Raw genomic sequence first — 16,843 nt, forward strand, 5'->3', positions numbered from 1 at the left:
GGTAATGGTGCAGTTCACACTGTGAATATTTGCCTAAAACACCTGACAAAGATACATTTCTCCTCCAAATTCTGACATTTTTCTGCCTAATTTAAAGCATTAAACTATTAAGGTTGAAGGAAAGCTTCCCTTTACATTACCCATCAAAGATTTACCCTCACACCTCACCAGCTGTGCTCCCCAGTGTGACGGTTAAATTTTTCGGGGTTTTTTTTTTTTTTTTTTACATACTGTTGACTCTGAAGCAAATGTCTTCATCCACAGACTAATGCTGCCATCAAGTGGTTAGCTTTGTGTTCATGTGGAAAAACAAGGGGAAAAAAGTCAATATACTAAATGCACATGAATAATTCTGAATAAAGCTTTGCTGCAGTCAGAGAATAACTTCAATAACGACAACTTACACAGATGTTTTCATTAAAGTGTATATTTAAAGATGGCTGAACAGAACAACAATGTAAAAATGTAAACTTTGAAGGTGAGGGAGGGATTTCATCAAACGAAAACGGTGTTAAGGACAGACGGCACTGAGCTACTAAGATAAGAGTACACTTAGTAGAGGAAGGAACCGGTCTGCCGCTCCTAATTGACACAAAATGAAAACATAAGAGGGCAAAAGAAGAAAAACTTTACATCACATTAAGGCTTGGTCTGAACTCTTTCCTCTCGTCTTGACAAATGAGAAACCAAAAAGGACAGGACTCAGTTTTTTAGGCGTTTGTGTGACTGAATAACAATGTGGCATTGTGTTGAAGGTCTGTTGTCTGAAATGGTGACACTCAAGTTTCAGAGAAGATCAAAAAAAATAAAGCGATTCAATTATTCAAAAGACAAAAAAATTGTAAAGAGAAAGAAAAGAGGTGATACTAATAAGAGTCACTTTTTTCTGTGAGGTGACAAAACAAGTACAGCTGAATGATGTGTTAGTCTTTTGATGTGTCGTTTATTTGATAAGAAATGAAGAAGTTACTGAAGCGTGCACGTACAGAAACACCTCTAGTGTTCAGAACATCTGGAGAACCCAGAGACACGAGAAGAACAGTGCAGTGCCCTTAGAGTTAGAGGTCAAAGGTGACGGCTCTTTAGAGCTGTGTCCCAAACTATTCGCACATTAATCAATAAGTCGACTGGAAGAGATTTAATCAACTGTTTCAATATTTGATCAAGTGCTTCAGCATTTTTATTTTTTATATATTTTTTTTTAAAGCAGGATGCCTCACCAGCTGCCTCTTTGCAAATGTGAATATTATGTTTCCTTCATCTTTTATATTTATGTAAATATCAGCTAGTTTTTAAGCTTGGATTTAGGAAAATGGTGACGGGGCATTTGTTCCTCCTATTTTTGTTATTTTATGGATAATAAAAAAAAAGAATCAAGCAATTAAACAACAAGAATAATCATTTGCAGTACTACTATACTAATATTGAGTATAGCAGTGAAAATACAATTCAAGAATTTTTTTTTCTTTTTTTAGTTTTTTTTTTCACAGGAGATAGAGCATCACATCTAGTATGCTTACTAGAGTTAGAATAAGTCGATTGATTGACAGAAAATTAAAAAGGCCACTCCATCTATTTCATTAATTTTTTTAATTTATTTTTTCCCCCAGAAAACCTGTCACAAACTGAGCAGTGTGGAGTTTGAAAGACGCGTTTACCAGACATGTAGGGTCCAATTGTAAGATGCTATTGAATTGCATCATGGGAAATGCAGGATTCAGAGTTTGCACTAAAAGTTAGAGATTTCAAAAGCAGGAAAAGTCTGACCGCATATAATCCTTTCTAATCTCATGGAAGAACTCTTAAATTGGCATCTACTTGTTTAATAATCAAGTTTGTCATTTAAAGCAAAAATGCTACCTATTAGTTTGTACCATGTAGAGCTGCATAATTATTTTTTATTTAAAAATGCATTTTTATTTTAATATGGTCAAGTGCAAAATCCATTTTCAGGAGGGTGTAATATGTGTAAAAAAAAAAAGGAAAAAAAAGATTCCCTCCAATATTGTGAATCATATCGCAATAAAAGTAATAATTACATTTATTTCTCCAAATCATGCAGCTCCTTCAGTGCGAGTATTTGCTGCTTTTATATCTGTGTACATTTAATATTTAGAAGTTCTGGACGGCTGGTCGAACAACTCGACATTTCAAGAAGTCACCCTGGACTCTGGGACATTTTATAGACAAACAACAAATTGAGAAAAAATAAATCAGCAGATAAAAGCTAAAGCTTATGGACATTTTTGAGAATAGTGGTTAATTCTACAGTGTGAATTTTACAAAATATCTTTTAGATGTTCAGTGGAGTTAAGGACACAGCTCTACAAGGACCATAAAGACGGCCGTTAGTCCACCGTCGTCTCAGACAGAGATGGAAGTCTGGACCTCTCCTGACCTCGGGTGTCTTTTCTCAGTTTCAGTGCCTGTGTACTAACTACCCCCCTTCACAGTTCACCTGTCTATTCCAGACATCTTGAAAAATTCCCAGTTTTCCAATGCCTCAGTGTGGTCGAAGCACCCGACCCGCCGCCGCCCCCGCCGCCGCATTGATACATGATGAGCTGAAACAAAACGCTAACAGAGTAGACAGTCACAAATTATCGAGGCGATGGTGACCAGCAATGAGGCACTAGGCTTTGCACACTAAACTAGAGAGCTCCCTCTGCAGGAAGGGAGGCCTAATTTATTATCACTACTTTTTACACACAGTTGCTTGCTTTCCGTCTTTAAAACCCTAGCAGCAGAAATGTACAATCTATGCAATTTAATGAAAAAGGGGGTGCGTGTGTGTGTGTTGGGGGGAACATTGTAAAAATTCACATTCATTCTTCCAACAAAATCTCAAGCCCCTCTGTACAAGAATTATTGCATTCACTGTTCTATTTGCTGTCATACAAAAAACAAAATCACATAAAGAAATTAAGAGAATAACTGACAACTGCATATTTAAAAATCACCACAATAATCCAATATATTATCATCCTTTTAGACTTATTCTTTACATAACATATTTACACATTAGGCCAATTTTTTTTTCTAAAGAATTTGTTGCAAAAAAGAAGGTCAGGGAGCCAGGCAGACATAAAGGAGAGGATGATGATAAAAAGGTTAATATTACAGATGGGCTGTGCCTAGACGGTGACGTTCCCCCATACCGCATACGGTCCTCTGTACACGTGTCAGGAACAAGTCCTCAAGCTTTCACTTCTGCGCTTCCTCACTCTCAGTAATGAGTTCACATGTGCCATGGAGCAAGGTCGATGGGTCTTTGGTGCAAATGTTCCTAGTCTTCTCTCGTTCCCCCCTTCACCTCCTCACACCCCCGATGCCCCGCACTGATAAGCAGTTAATTAAATGTACCACAAAAATTAATCGACGCTGAACCAAGTAGAGCAGCCCTATGCCTCGCCACACATTCAAGTACAAAGAAAAAAAACAAAACAAGAAAAAAAACCAGGAGAAATGAAGCAAAAACAAAGATCTTCAGGATAAAACGGACAACAGTTCTGGAGCTAGCCAGAGATGAGACTTCCTCAACACACGGGGGCGCTCTAATGAGAAGCGCTTGAGACCAAGTGCCAGATAAACGGCCCCTGTGTTCTTCTTCATTGGTTGTTGGAGGTTTCTTCGCAGTTGTTTGTTTGTTTTCCTAGAAGAGTTCATCGTCACCTTTTATTTTTTTTGTAGTTTCTTGCCTTTCCTCAGGACAAGCTTGTTCTTGATGTGTCCTCGCTTCCTCTTGGCAGTCTGGTGAGAGGGGCAGAAATCATTCTCACTTAGAAAATGAATTCAATCTTTTAAAAAAAAGGACCTGCACATCACTTTTGGCATCAAACAGAATCTGCTCATATGATCTAATACTGAATGACTGAATGTGATGAATTTAGTGTCAGAGAAATGACTTTGAGACTCTGCTCTACAGAATAAATAATCAAACTCATAATATGCGCTATACTGGGCTTAAAAGCTTAAATTGGAGCACATACTCCGTTTTATTTGTGATTGAGAGTTGTTTATCATCATAAATATGAATTACAGAGAAACTTTACCAAATATAATCCTATTAAAGTTAGTAAAAATATATGTGCAGTCATTTAATATCCCCAGTGATTCCCCAATCATCATATTGGGAATTGGCCGCCTAAACATTTTTGATTGCATTTATTGATTGTTTTTAAATATAATAAATATTAAATACATAAACTTGACATTTAAGGTTGAAATAATGTCCCTGAAGCATGTATAGATCAAGTAGTGCATTTCAAATTTTCAAATTTTGTAGTGTCTTCAGGCGCATTATTCTAAGAAAAAACAGTACAATGCAGGGCTGGACGATATATCGATATAAAAAAATGTAACAATATATTTTTAGATGTGATATGGAATTAGACCATATCCTATATATCAATATAGTTGAAATTGGTGCTGTGATCCAGGCAAGCTGCTTTATATATAAATGCTGCCCTAACTAGGGTTTGTCATATTTAGTTCTTTTGTAATGTCCGTTTTCTTTTCTCCTATAAATATATTTATTTCAGAAAAAGATTGGCCTATTTTATTTCATAGGCTTTTTTTTATTTAAGATATTTTTTTATTTAAATGTGCACTTTATGAAGCTTTGATTTTTTTTAAAAAAACTTCTACTCCTGATGTTATACAGTATTTATGTTCACTTAAACAGTTTCAATAAAACTACGAGTGTCATATTTGGCTTTGACTGAACATTTGCTCTCACTATGTGATAAAAGTATCAGGATATACATCATATATCGATTTCAGCCTAAATATATCGGGATATGACTTTTGCTCCATATCGCCCAGCCCTAATAAGATATCAGCGTTTGTTTCGTTTAAAGAATATTGTTTTTACTGCTTTGTTTTTTTTGTCTGTCAAAATGGCACCAAAGAGATGCTGATGCTGCCTCTGGACTACCTGAGAAGTAAGCTGAGAAAAGACTGCATTTAAGACAGCCATCACTCAAAACTCTGTGGCAAAAGCAGCCAACACTAAAGTTGTCCAAACTTTACAGTAAATTGTACTGAAATGGCCCAGGATACATGTCAGAATTTCAAATTAAAGTTTTAAAATGTATGGGAATAATATTAACTGGATTATGTTAATCTTTTTTAGCTAAACATTTCTTTGTTTTTTGGGTTGCAGGAACAGTTGATCTAAAAGAAATACTAAAAACTTAAAACAAAGACTGTAAAAAAGGTGTGACGTAGTGAAAAAAGAAATAAAAACCGGATACAGTGATTCGCACAGCCTTTGCAACCTACATTCAGTTGAATACACAAAAACAAGATATTTTATGTTCAATCTGGGAAGGATCGGTTTATTTTATAAATATATAAATTTGAGAAAAACTGACAACTGTATATTAAAAAATCACCACAATAATCCAATATATTATCCTTTTAGACTTATTCTTTAAATAACATATTTACCCATTTTTTTCTGAATTTGATTCATTCTGATTTTATTTGCATTCATTTCCCAACTGTTTTGGAAATGGGATTGTAAAATAAAAGTTGGAGTGAACACAGTTATTCTTTCTTCCAGAGCTAAATAAATATAGAAACAACATCTGATGCTCCACACGTCCAAATTGGAGGGCAGAATGAATCCAGTAAATGAAACAATACAACAGGAAGTTTCCAGTTACCTTTTTGGAGGTGTACTTCTGCTTGGGCACCACGCTGCGCAGCTTGTGCTCCAGCGGCTCCCTGTTGTCCAGGTTCTTGACCTTGTAGATCCTCACCAGCCAGTGCTCCGAGGTGAACGCCTCCTCCAGGTGCTTAAACTTGATATCCTTGTTGCCAATCTCAGCGTTACGTGTTCGGTCAAAGCCGGGGGGTGTCCGGAAGTCCAGCTGGGAAATGGACATGAAAAGAGTTAGATGAGAGGAATGATACTGTTCTCATATCTGTGTAATAATTATGCGGCTGCAGCTAACAGGAGGTTAAATTAGCTTAACAAAAAGACTGGAAACAGACAATAATATGGCACAATGTCATTTTTACACTTCGGTTTCTATCTGAATAAAGGAAACAGGATCAAACTTGTTAATTAAGGAGCTTTATCTTTCAGCTAGGGCTGCAACTAACAATTATTGTCATTATCTACTAATCCACAGATTATAGACCCAGCGACTAATCTAGAATGTCTCAGGTTGTGTCTTTAAATGCCTTGTTTTGTCAGTCCAAAGACCAAAAATATTTGGTTTAATATAACTGGAGAAAACCTACATATCTAAGAGGCTGAAAACAGCATTTTCTGCCATTTCGGCATGAGAAATGCCTTTATCAAAAAATGTATTAGCATAATTAGAAATCAAAACAGTTTGTTTTGTTTTCCGTCAACCTACTCATCAATTAGTCGACTTATTGTTGCAGCTCTGCAGCAAAACCGGTCTGGTTGTTTCCCATCTTTATGCTAAGTTAAGCTAACATCATTATAATTTCCTCTCAGACCACTTTCCAGTTTTACTGATTCAAACTTCGTGCTCAACAAACAAAGACAAGGACAAACACAATTATAAAAGAAAAACATTAAAGCTTGATAGCTCTTTGATTACAGAGCAGCGGCTGCCCTTTGCAGACTATTATTACACTTTGTATGAACCACTCCCAACCCCTTGTTCCTATTATTCTGCTCTAAAAGTCTTTTCTGTGCCCTGCTCACTTTTGATTCACCCTCGTCACCTCTATTCTCAAAGCGACACACTCCATCTACCTTCCCTCCGTTGTGTGTCTCCTCCTTCCTTTCTTTTCAGACTGCACTCTAACTCTCCCTTTGTGTAAAACGTTACCGTCTACCTTGGCGCCTCGTTTATGTCTTCAGGCTGATACAGAGTGTGAAGTATTGAATTGTTATTAGTCACTAAAGTTTAATCTCTCGCAGTGTTTTTACTACCACTGTTCAACCTGTCATTTAAATGTCACGAGAAAGAGATAAATGACTTGGTTTTTTTTTGGGGGGGGGGGGGGGGGGGGGGATATAAAGTGTGCTTCCATTCATTACATACATTCTAATCTGTACTGTATTATGCACTGTCAGTATTATCCTTTAATCTCTACTCTACTGCTACAAACTGCATTCACAACCATCTACTTCGTGTCTTTTTCCTGATGTCCTCTAAGCCTCCGTTTCCCCTTGTCACATCCTGTTTCCGTAAACCTAATCTACACCCCCCGACTCTCTTTCCCTCTTTCTTTCTTTCCTCGTCGGGCTCACTCCCTCCTGTCCTCCGTCTCCTTCTCTCCATCTTTCACCCCTCGAAACAGCGCTGGGAGCCACACACAGCTTTGGCTGTCTTGTGTACGGATGGCGGCTGCAGTGACTCTCCCGTCTCTGCTGAGCTGTTGGCCGAGGCTGCATGCACAGCGGGGATGTAAGCACCTGGCAAGGAGGATCGCTCTCATCTCTCTGCTGCTACCTGCCAGAAGTGGCCGTGGCGCATTTGAAAGCTTCCGCCAATCCTTCATATTCTTCTTCCATCCTATTTTCCCCCCAAAACACCCTCCTCTCTGAACCTCGGGAGCTCCCTAAGGCATCTCCTTAAATCCTCTTCCGCCTGTCTGTCAGCCCGTGCTGCCTTTAAGATACAGTAGAAGAAGAAGTTTTACACCTTTGGTGGTGGCAGCTGCTTGTTATTCTCTAGTAAAGCTGCATGCGGCATAAAATAAAGTAGTGGTAGTTTTTACTTCGATGGCAGCTGCTTGTTACTTTCTGATCTTTGCAGAGAACTGAAACTCATTATTTATACCGATGTAGTGGATCATAACCCCCACAAAATCTCTTCAAATTCAGAGTTTCTCTTCAGCCTTGACCTGACCTCACCCATAGATGAAAAAAAAAATAATCAAAGACCTGCAGAGCTGTGGGTTGTTGGTGCTGGAACTCGGCTAGAGAGTAAAAGAGTCTTTGATAAATAAGTGTCTCCTCACCTGCATTTCACCAAATCGGTAGTAGGACATCTTGTACATGAGGCAGTTGAGAAGAGTTGGTGAACCGGCCTTGTCCACTCTGAACTCTCCCTGAGGGGTGAAGTAGTCGCTCTCCTAAAGCAGACAAGAATCAAATAATGGGAGGATAAGTTCCAGAAAATGATGGTGAATTAACTTGGTAAAACTCACTAACTCAAGGTGATACAGGTTGATAGAAGTGTGAGAAATCTGGCAACAATTTCACAGTAATTGACTAGGCTCAGATAGAGCACGGTGAATAAAAAATGAATAAAATCACTTATAATAGCACATGAAAAATATGGTTTGAAAGAATTCTCCCACATTCGTTGATTTTACAACATTTCATGTTACTGTGTGTGTGTGTGTGTGTGTGTGTGTGTGTGTGTGTGTGTGTGTGTGTGTGTGTGTGTGTGTGTGTGTGTGTTTGTGTATTTGTTTACAGGCCCCTAAAGGAACAGTCAAACATTTTGGGAAATACAGCTTCTTTACTTTTTTATATGCATTAAATGAGATACTTTGGGCGTACATCTGTATCGATAGCCAATATGAGCCTTGTTGACAGCCGACATTCACTAAAGTTTGTGGCTGATGTTCATCTGATGTTTTGCACAGTCCTGATTAAATGTTGTGTCGGTTATTTGCTGTTGGACTCAGACAAAGTAGTCTTTTTAAAGTTGTTCAGTTATTTTTCTTAATGAAGATTTCTTTGTTTCCCTGTCACAAAAAAGGATTCTATTTTATGTTATGTCTCTTGACTTCTGCACTGTATTTATATTCATACACCAAAACAACAAGACACATTTCTTGTATGTGCAAACCTACTTCAGAAAAAAAGAAAGAAAAAAAAGGAGAAACTTGGCATTCAACATTTCTGTTGGGTCTACATGATCGTCATGATTGTCTGGCCTTTCCTTTGTTCCAAACCATTTTAGTAGGGGGGGAGTCCTCCACATCAAAACATGTGACACCATCAAATGCCTTGTTCAGTTGATACACGGGATAAACATCAATGGAAAATGTTAAAATAAAAAATCTGAACTGAGTTTTGTCTTATTTGCCAAAACAATTCTTGATTGAATTTAATTTTGTGGTAACAAAATGCAGTTAAGCCGCAATATATTGTATCGCAATACCCTTCATATCGCAAAATGCTTAAAATCGCAATAATATCGTAGCGTGACTCAAGTATTGTGATTAAATTGGATCATTGGGCCTCTGGGAATTCCCACCTCTACTTATCAGGCTAATTCTGCACAAAAACTTCGGACAGGTGAAGTGAAGCTGTAATGCTGAACAGCAAAGTGGCTGCATGATAGGAGAGATTATTACATGCTTTAACAAACACAAAATAATCTCTTGAAGTCTATATTTCTATAGATTTACCAGCATGTCAACGTGTGACTACCTGAATATTCTGCTTTGTCTTAATAACCTTGTTTCTTAAGTGGATGTACTGAATGTGTTATTGTTCCTGCATGCTGACACAATAATGAGTAAAAAATGGGGATGCCCTTGAATGTGATATTTTCTTGCAATAACAAAGGTTGTTGTTCAGGATGTGCCTTCTAGTCACGCATAACGTGTCATGAATGTGCCTCGACGGGCTAAACAGAGTGTGTCCTTGGGCTTCATTATAAAGAGTGAAGAGGAAACATTGATTTCACTGCTGTGTAAGTGCTTGCTACAAGATTTTCTGGAGAATAGCTGCAGTGACGGGCAGGTCTCACACTCACCCTGATGTCCTTGGGGTGCTCTCCCTCTGCTATCCTCACCATCCAAAGGAACTTGTTTATATCATCGCCTGAGTAACCGATGACACCTCCGAAGATAATCAGCACGTAGTCCACATCCAGCGACCTCATGATTTTGTAGGCTGCGCTCTCGTTGGACGACATGGCTTTCCCCACCTATAAACAGCAGTGAGGAGTGACAAGTCATGCTTTAATTGGTGTTTCCTTAGTTAAACGTGCATGCTTCGAGAAGGCCATTGCATTAAAACAACCACAAAAAAAGCAGGAGTTATTAAACAGACATCCATCTTTTAGTCGCTTAATTACATTTCCTGTGGACAGATGCTGAAGAGACAACAGGCAGCAGGTAGAAAGCAAGAGAAGAAAGCTGCAGGGCTTTAACAGACTTATCTAAAAGACAAAAACATTCCCTTACATTTGGCAGCAAAGCGAGAGAAAAAACATAAATCAAACCCACAGAATCTGACAGCAATTAACTGAAATCCCCCTACAGTGTAAATTAGATGGGAAAAGTTTAAGCAAACAAGATTATCTGGCTTGTTGGAAGGAGCGGTTTTATACTACATAAAAGACTGACTGAAGAGATGGCTAATAAAAGCGGCTGTGAGGAGAAATCTTTTGTTTCTCCGTGGGCGCTCAAATCAAGGCTGGGAAAAGAGCAAAGAGATGAAGAATGAGAAACAGACTCACCAGCGCTATATGACTGTTGTTCCATGTGTTATTATCAACGAGAGTAGTCCTGTTGGCCATGCCGGCTATCTGGTAACCGTAGTCCCACCACGACATGACGCGTGCGTGCTCGTCAGTGTTCTGCCTCAGCCAGTAGTAGGCCTCCCTGAAGTCATCCAGTATGTTTCGCGTCCTAACAAGCAAAAGAAGGTTGACAGGTAACAGCGTTGACAGGCATATGGCTGCGGAGGCTATTAATATTTCAGCTAAGACTTTGAATCAGAAGGGCAACAGGAACTGAAAATAGACCATCCATGCATAATAAACCGAGGGTTAAGAAACACCTCACACTTTGAACGCTCATGTCCTAAATTTACCTCGAGGAGCAGACATGCAGCCGAGCAATCCAATTAACTGTAGGTATGGTAATCATATTATCTGTGTGGGTGTGTGTGCATTTATACGCGAGTGTGTGGGTGTATATGTGCGAGAGAGGAGAGAGCAGAGTGACAGCTGCTCCCAGTAGCACAGCTAAAACCATTGTCTGAGAGCTGCCGTGGTAGCATTAATATATGTATGAGGACTTGCATCTACCATTTAGTCTTGGCCTTCAATATTTCCTCCCTAATACTTAAAGAGAATAATTATGCCTGTAAAGAATCTCAGAGAGAATATTATATCAGCTTTTTGTAAATTCAGAAATGGTCCACAGATGTTTTCTGTGACCTAGAAACACTAAGTTAAGCAATCATATTAAAGCTTATAGGTGCACATATCAATATTTCCACAAAACCTCTTATGAAATATACATGCACTCCTACCATCCGGCTGCTCTGTGTATTCTTGCACACATATGGACTCATTTGCATGCAAGGTTGAGCAGCCCATTCTTCTCTGTTATGAACTATTACTTGAGACTTTTTCTCAGCTCCTTCTGGTTATTTAACATTCATTAAAACATTAAAGCTGAAGCGTGTGTGTGTGTGCAGGTATAACTCGTACCCGTCGTGGTTGTACGAGGCGAGCACCACGCTGGGGCTGGAGTAGGCGTTGCTGGTCACCCAGGTGCAGTGGACGGCGAACATCATCAGCAGCATCAACATGAGCATGGTGACGATGGACTTGATGTTTGGACCCAAACCCTCCTCGGCCTTCTCCTGCTCTGACACATGTTTACGCACCTTCCCGGCCTGCAGGGGGAGACAAACACTATTATGATCGACAGTAAAAGTCTGAGGCATTGCAGGGAGATGAATTATTGAGTGGAATAAATTATTGAATGAACTAATTGAGCCAAAGTATCTTACAGCATCCTCAAGTTTTCTGTACTGTGGGATGCATCAGTAAGGATTGTGAGATGAACCCTGTGATGAGTTAATATCTTTTCACACCAGCAGCAAAGAATTGTTAAGGCTATAAAAACTCTGGAGAGAAGGGAAATCTGCATAATGTGAACATTTTTCTTTACCAGCACCTCCAATTACTGGCTCCGACACATAAACTGTGGAGAAAAGTAAGCGAGGATCGATGTAGATAACACTATATGCACCTTACTGTTGGAATGAACTGCAAAACAAACCGTTACAGACACCAATTCCGCTGAGAGAGTCGTACTCGCTGTTATTTTTAATAATAATTGTGACTGTTTGGGTTTGTGAGGACTGCTTTGTGTCTTGTGGTGTGAAATATGTGTTATTTATTCTCAGACCCAAGGAGATCTTGAGCGCCCATCTTAACTCTTGTGCCTCACTGGGGACATTTTGGCCTTTTAATTTTTCAGTCATTATGGCTCTGTTGATGCATGTGGCGTACATATTTTGTTCAACCTCAGCCCCTATAATAAACTGTATCCAAAATACAGACACTCACACCCTTAAGGACATAATGTCCCCATTGAAAGCCATTAAAACCACATTTCTTTATCCCACGAGCATGAGAGCATAAAATCATGCATTCTATTATGTCAGGCTTTCCGGAGCCCTGGCTTCAAAATAGTAGTTTTTACTATTTTCCATTTTCTCTTCTCATATACATGCTACTTTCCTGTTTTCCACTAGGTATATTACTGCTGTATTATGGAGCACTGCAGTGCTTTGATGCAGTGCATCAAAATTAACGTTGTTGCTAATCATTGACTTAATACAACAAATACCTAGTGTTCGGTAAACAGGATTTTTTTTTTGTATTTGTTTCATAACAACAGAGGCAATATGGAAACAAACTAGCATTTAAATTCTAAAACAAATAAAAGTCATATTTGGTGAGAATGATTATTTATGACCTCAGTAAAATTGGAAAAATACTTATGTTTAATTTTTGTTTGAAGTCGACGTTTCTCACAAAACTCTTTGTATTCTTGTCAAAAAAAATAAACAGAAAGTGAAAGCTGAATATACATTTTGTGTTAAACACATATGAAAACAGAGTGAATCCAATTCAGAGTCTCAACTATTTTGAAATCAGGGTTGTGTCCATAGAAATGTGTGCAATTTTACCAAGCACAGCCATAACATTCGTCACTGCATTTTACCCACCAGTGCAGGGCAGCGATGATGTGTAAAAAGCCTCATTCCCCATAAACAGACCAACATTTCTGTCTTTATGTTCGGTAATTGGCTTAAATATGTCATTTTTTGAAGCATTTGTCAATTTTTCTGAAACGTATTAGCTAAAAGGTTACTCGAGCAACGTGTCTGAAAGGGTTGGGTTTTTGTGTACAGCACATGAAATGATGAGATTACTTGTTGGAGTGGAATAGACAAAGCCACAGTTTGGCTCAATGGAGACAGCAGTCGGATCAACATTCAACAAAGTGAGACAGTTGAAATTATGGCAACAGCATCAAACAGTTGCAGCTGAATAACAGTTGAATCACAGTTTATCCAAACTGGCGAGCTAAACTGGTGGGGAGTGAGCGAAGCTGACAAACATGCATAAGGTGTGTAAAGTCAGCGAGAAAATAACTTTGTGAATCTTTTGTCTTTTCCTGTTTGATGTAAATGTCCCGTATTGACCTTGTCATAAAGATTCCCAGAATTCCTCTTGTCGTCCTCGTCACTGCTGTCTTCAGCAGGTGGCTTCTCCCTCTTCGTGTCATCTCCCATGTAATGCTCAAAGACGCTGGAGAAGGCCACCGCAGACAGCATGCATACCACCGGAGTCAGTGTCAGCATCAGACGCACCATCACACCAGCAAAATAGACCGCGCTGATGGCATACAGGGCCACTGGAGGGAAATATATAAAGATGGTGGCGGGTGAGAGAGAGGGGGAGGGAGGGAGAACAAAGCAGAAAAAGGTCAGACAAGGACAAAGACGGTGTGGATGTAAAGGACAGAAGGGAAATGGGGCAGTGTGTGTGAGTAGGAGATAAAGACATGAAAAAGAGAAATTGAGTTGTAAGGCAGCATAATCAGTCTATGTTGGCACTGCGGAGCTCAAAACCCTAAATAGAGAGAGCATTGGCTGCTTCACGTCCTTGAAAAGTGCCGACCCGGCTCAACAGGTGCACGGCTAATCAATAGCTGTAATTGGCTGATTAAGTCTGAGCGAGAAACGGGCTGCTGAAGGACTGTTTCTAGCGCTCAAAGGTTCTCTGTCCTTGATCTCGGCTGTCTCACTCTGTAAACATAAAAGTTTTGTTTGAGTTGTTTGTCAAGTCCACCTTGATGTTTTGCTTTCGAGCAGATGGAAAGCTGAGTGCTCATCACAAAATACTGCAGAAAAAGAGATACTGTACTGCTGAGGATGTATCCTCCACCGGGAGGCTTCATTCAGATCCAGGGATAAGACTCAAGGATCACAACAGTCTCTGTTTTATAAATCATACAGATTGTAGCTCACCAGGCCTCAACTGTAATGTTTGCAAGGTTGATATCAGCAACCATTTTGAGTAATAAGCAACCAATTTTTGGCCTTTAGTTGCCATCACTGGATGCACTTTTACCATCTGGTGCCTGGTTGCAGAACGAACCGAACACAGAGCTAAATTATCCAAAGTTATTAGCATTCATCCTGAGGGGAACATGAATGTCAGTACCAAATTTAATGGCCATTCATCCAATTAATGTTGAAACATTTCAGTCTGGACTAGAATAGAAGGATGGATGACCGCCACTGTGATCCAAAGAGCAGCGCTGCTTGCATGGCTGAAAACCGAAACTAATCTGTGTAACAAAGTTGAAATAATTTAATTCGGTGGTCAAAACATAAACCTGTAGGACGGATACATTATCTAGGAGGGTTGAGTATTTATATGCTGAGTGCCATTGAGGATATCATTAAAGAAGAAATAAAGATGTGACAGCGGGGGGAAAAAAAGGTTGACTGTAGGTCTGTGATTCATACAAAATGTTCCTACCAAACACTCGTTCATCATTGATGTTCTTGATGCAGAACCAGAGGCCTGCTGGGAACGTGCAGACCAGGATGTGGAGGTCGAAGAAGAAGGAGACCCACGTGGTCGGCTGGTGCTCCGATACAGACGCTATAATGGGGATGTGGATCTTAGCATAGCTGAGGAGAGAAAGAGCGAGGGAGGGAGAGACAGACAGGATGTAATTCATGTTGGGTTGAGCGTGTTGGGAGTGTTGAGACAAATTATACAATAGATCCTCCTGATTAACTCCAGAATTATGAGGGGGGAAAAAAGATAATTTACCTCCCCGGCATGCTTACGGTAAAATATGAACAAATTGTGAGGAATAATGTTAATTTTTGCTGAGTTTTTCTGATCCCCTTTTTATTCACCATGGGCTTTTACGCAGCAGTTTCGATACAATTTTAAATATTTCCAAAGTGTTTTGTGATTACAGCTGGGAAAGAGAAAACACACAGCACATTAAGGAATTAGTATCAGCCTCAAGAGGGGAAAAAAACTATCCCATACTGCTACAGTCAGCAAACAGGAGGAGGGGGGGAGAATTGATTGGGTGTGCTGAAATATCAAACACGTTGCAGTGCATTTGGAGAACACAGGGTGCCTGGTGCTGTTTGCAAGTAAGACAATAGTTCAACACGGAGCCTTTGCTGCACTGTTTTCCCCTCTGGGATGGTGCAGGGGGGGTTTATAGCCATCTTAGAAAACACACACTCGATTGAACAAGTGTTCTATCGACAGCGAGAGTGTGAAGGTCAGCAGAGCTTACCCGGTGTCCCAGAGAGAGTAGAACCGACCACTCCATGGAGCAATGTATCCTGGGGAAAGAAGAGGTAGTCAATACAGAAAAATAACATTTGTATTTTTCATGGTTGCAAGTTTAGCCTTGGAATACAATGGCTGGCGTTAGGCGTGCAGGAGGTTTGTTGAATTATGTTAAGGCAAGGATAATATAATAAAACAACCTTAAAATGCTTTCATTAGATTGTCCTTTGAGACGAGAAAATGTAATTATTCATAAAGCAAACTCAACCCGAATGTGCAGTTTTGAATAAATAAAATGGCAAACACTATCTGACCCAGAGGCCTAGAAAAATGTTGCCTGAGGACGAAACAATGGATGTCTACAGCACAGATTTTTAATATTCACTGTGTGAAACGAAACTGAAGTTTACTGTATAATGTGGTAATGTGCAATGACTTATTCAAAGCCCCTGAAAATTTCTGATCTTACATCTTTCTCTATCACAGTAAATATTCATGAATAAATAAGATTCAAGGTGAAGATCAGAAAGAGAAATCTTTGAAATTGTTATTCATCTAAAAGTAAAAAAACACTGGTGGTTGTGTTTGACCACTAAGAATGCAGGAAGGTTTTAGACTTGTTTGTTTGTGTGCACATCGCCGTTGTTTCAAGCCGTTTTGCTGATCAACAGTTGGCAATATTGTCACCAAAAAATGCATCAACAGGCCAAAAACAGTCGTAAAGAAGGATGCTGCTAGCGAACAAACATGGATGTAAAGAAAACACATTCAGCATGTTTGTTAGACCTCAAGGACACACAGTGTGTTTTCATGAGACACTAAATTTAAACATAACTTTTGTTTATTTATTATAAAACTCCACAGGGCGCCTTTAACACATTTAAAAACTGGGTTTTTAATCAGGACTGTGTGGTGTGGTTTTGACAATGCTCGCTCCACAGGCAAACAACCCGTTTGATTCTAACGTTGCTAAAAGCTGTTTTGGGCCGCCTACCTGAAACCAGCGAGAACAGCAGAAAAAAACAACACAAAAACAAAACAGAAATCTCTGGTGTTGAATAACCAAAACTGCTCTAGCTTAAACAGAATATTTTAATGTTTCATCGTCAGGAGTCAGTTTAAGGTTTTCAGGACTTCAATAACATTCATGTGAAGTCCAGCAACTAAAACATCTAAAGCAAATTTTCTGCCAATTGAGGTTCATAACCAAGAAAATCCCAAGAATGTGTCAATGCTTAAAATGTATTCTATTGATGGTACTTAATTACTAGAATTGACTTGTTTATAAATGTAACTGAAACCATTTA

General features: G+C 39.2%; 1 protein-coding gene across 1 annotated transcript in view; it reads right to left on the reverse strand.

Moving 5' to 3' along the window:
- Positions 1–1,408: 1,408 nt before the first annotated feature.
- The window catches only part of stt3b (STT3 oligosaccharyltransferase complex catalytic subunit B), an 83,819-nt gene continuing 68,384 nt past the window's right edge, over positions 1,409–16,843 (reverse strand). Inside the window, exons 8-16 of the mRNA XM_059349320.1 lie at positions 15,541–15,589; positions 14,754–14,908; positions 13,409–13,620; positions 11,397–11,584; positions 10,416–10,587; positions 9,708–9,881; positions 7,954–8,067; positions 5,670–5,876; positions 1,409–3,750 (exon numbers count right to left, since the gene is read on the reverse strand). Coding sequence (XP_059205303.1) covers positions 3,676–3,750; positions 5,670–5,876; positions 7,954–8,067; positions 9,708–9,881; positions 10,416–10,587; positions 11,397–11,584; positions 13,409–13,620; positions 14,754–14,908; positions 15,541–15,589 — 1,346 coding nt within the window. The 3' untranslated portion in view covers positions 1,409–3,675. The remainder of the gene's footprint in view (positions 3,751–5,669; positions 5,877–7,953; positions 8,068–9,707; positions 9,882–10,415; positions 10,588–11,396; positions 11,585–13,408; positions 13,621–14,753; positions 14,909–15,540; positions 15,590–16,843) is intronic.

The sequence above is a fragment of the Centropristis striata genome, chromosome 14, assembly GCF_030273125.1.
Source record: "Centropristis striata isolate RG_2023a ecotype Rhode Island chromosome 14, C.striata_1.0, whole genome shotgun sequence".
Lineage (NCBI taxonomy): Eukaryota > Metazoa > Chordata > Actinopteri > Perciformes > Serranidae > Centropristis > Centropristis striata.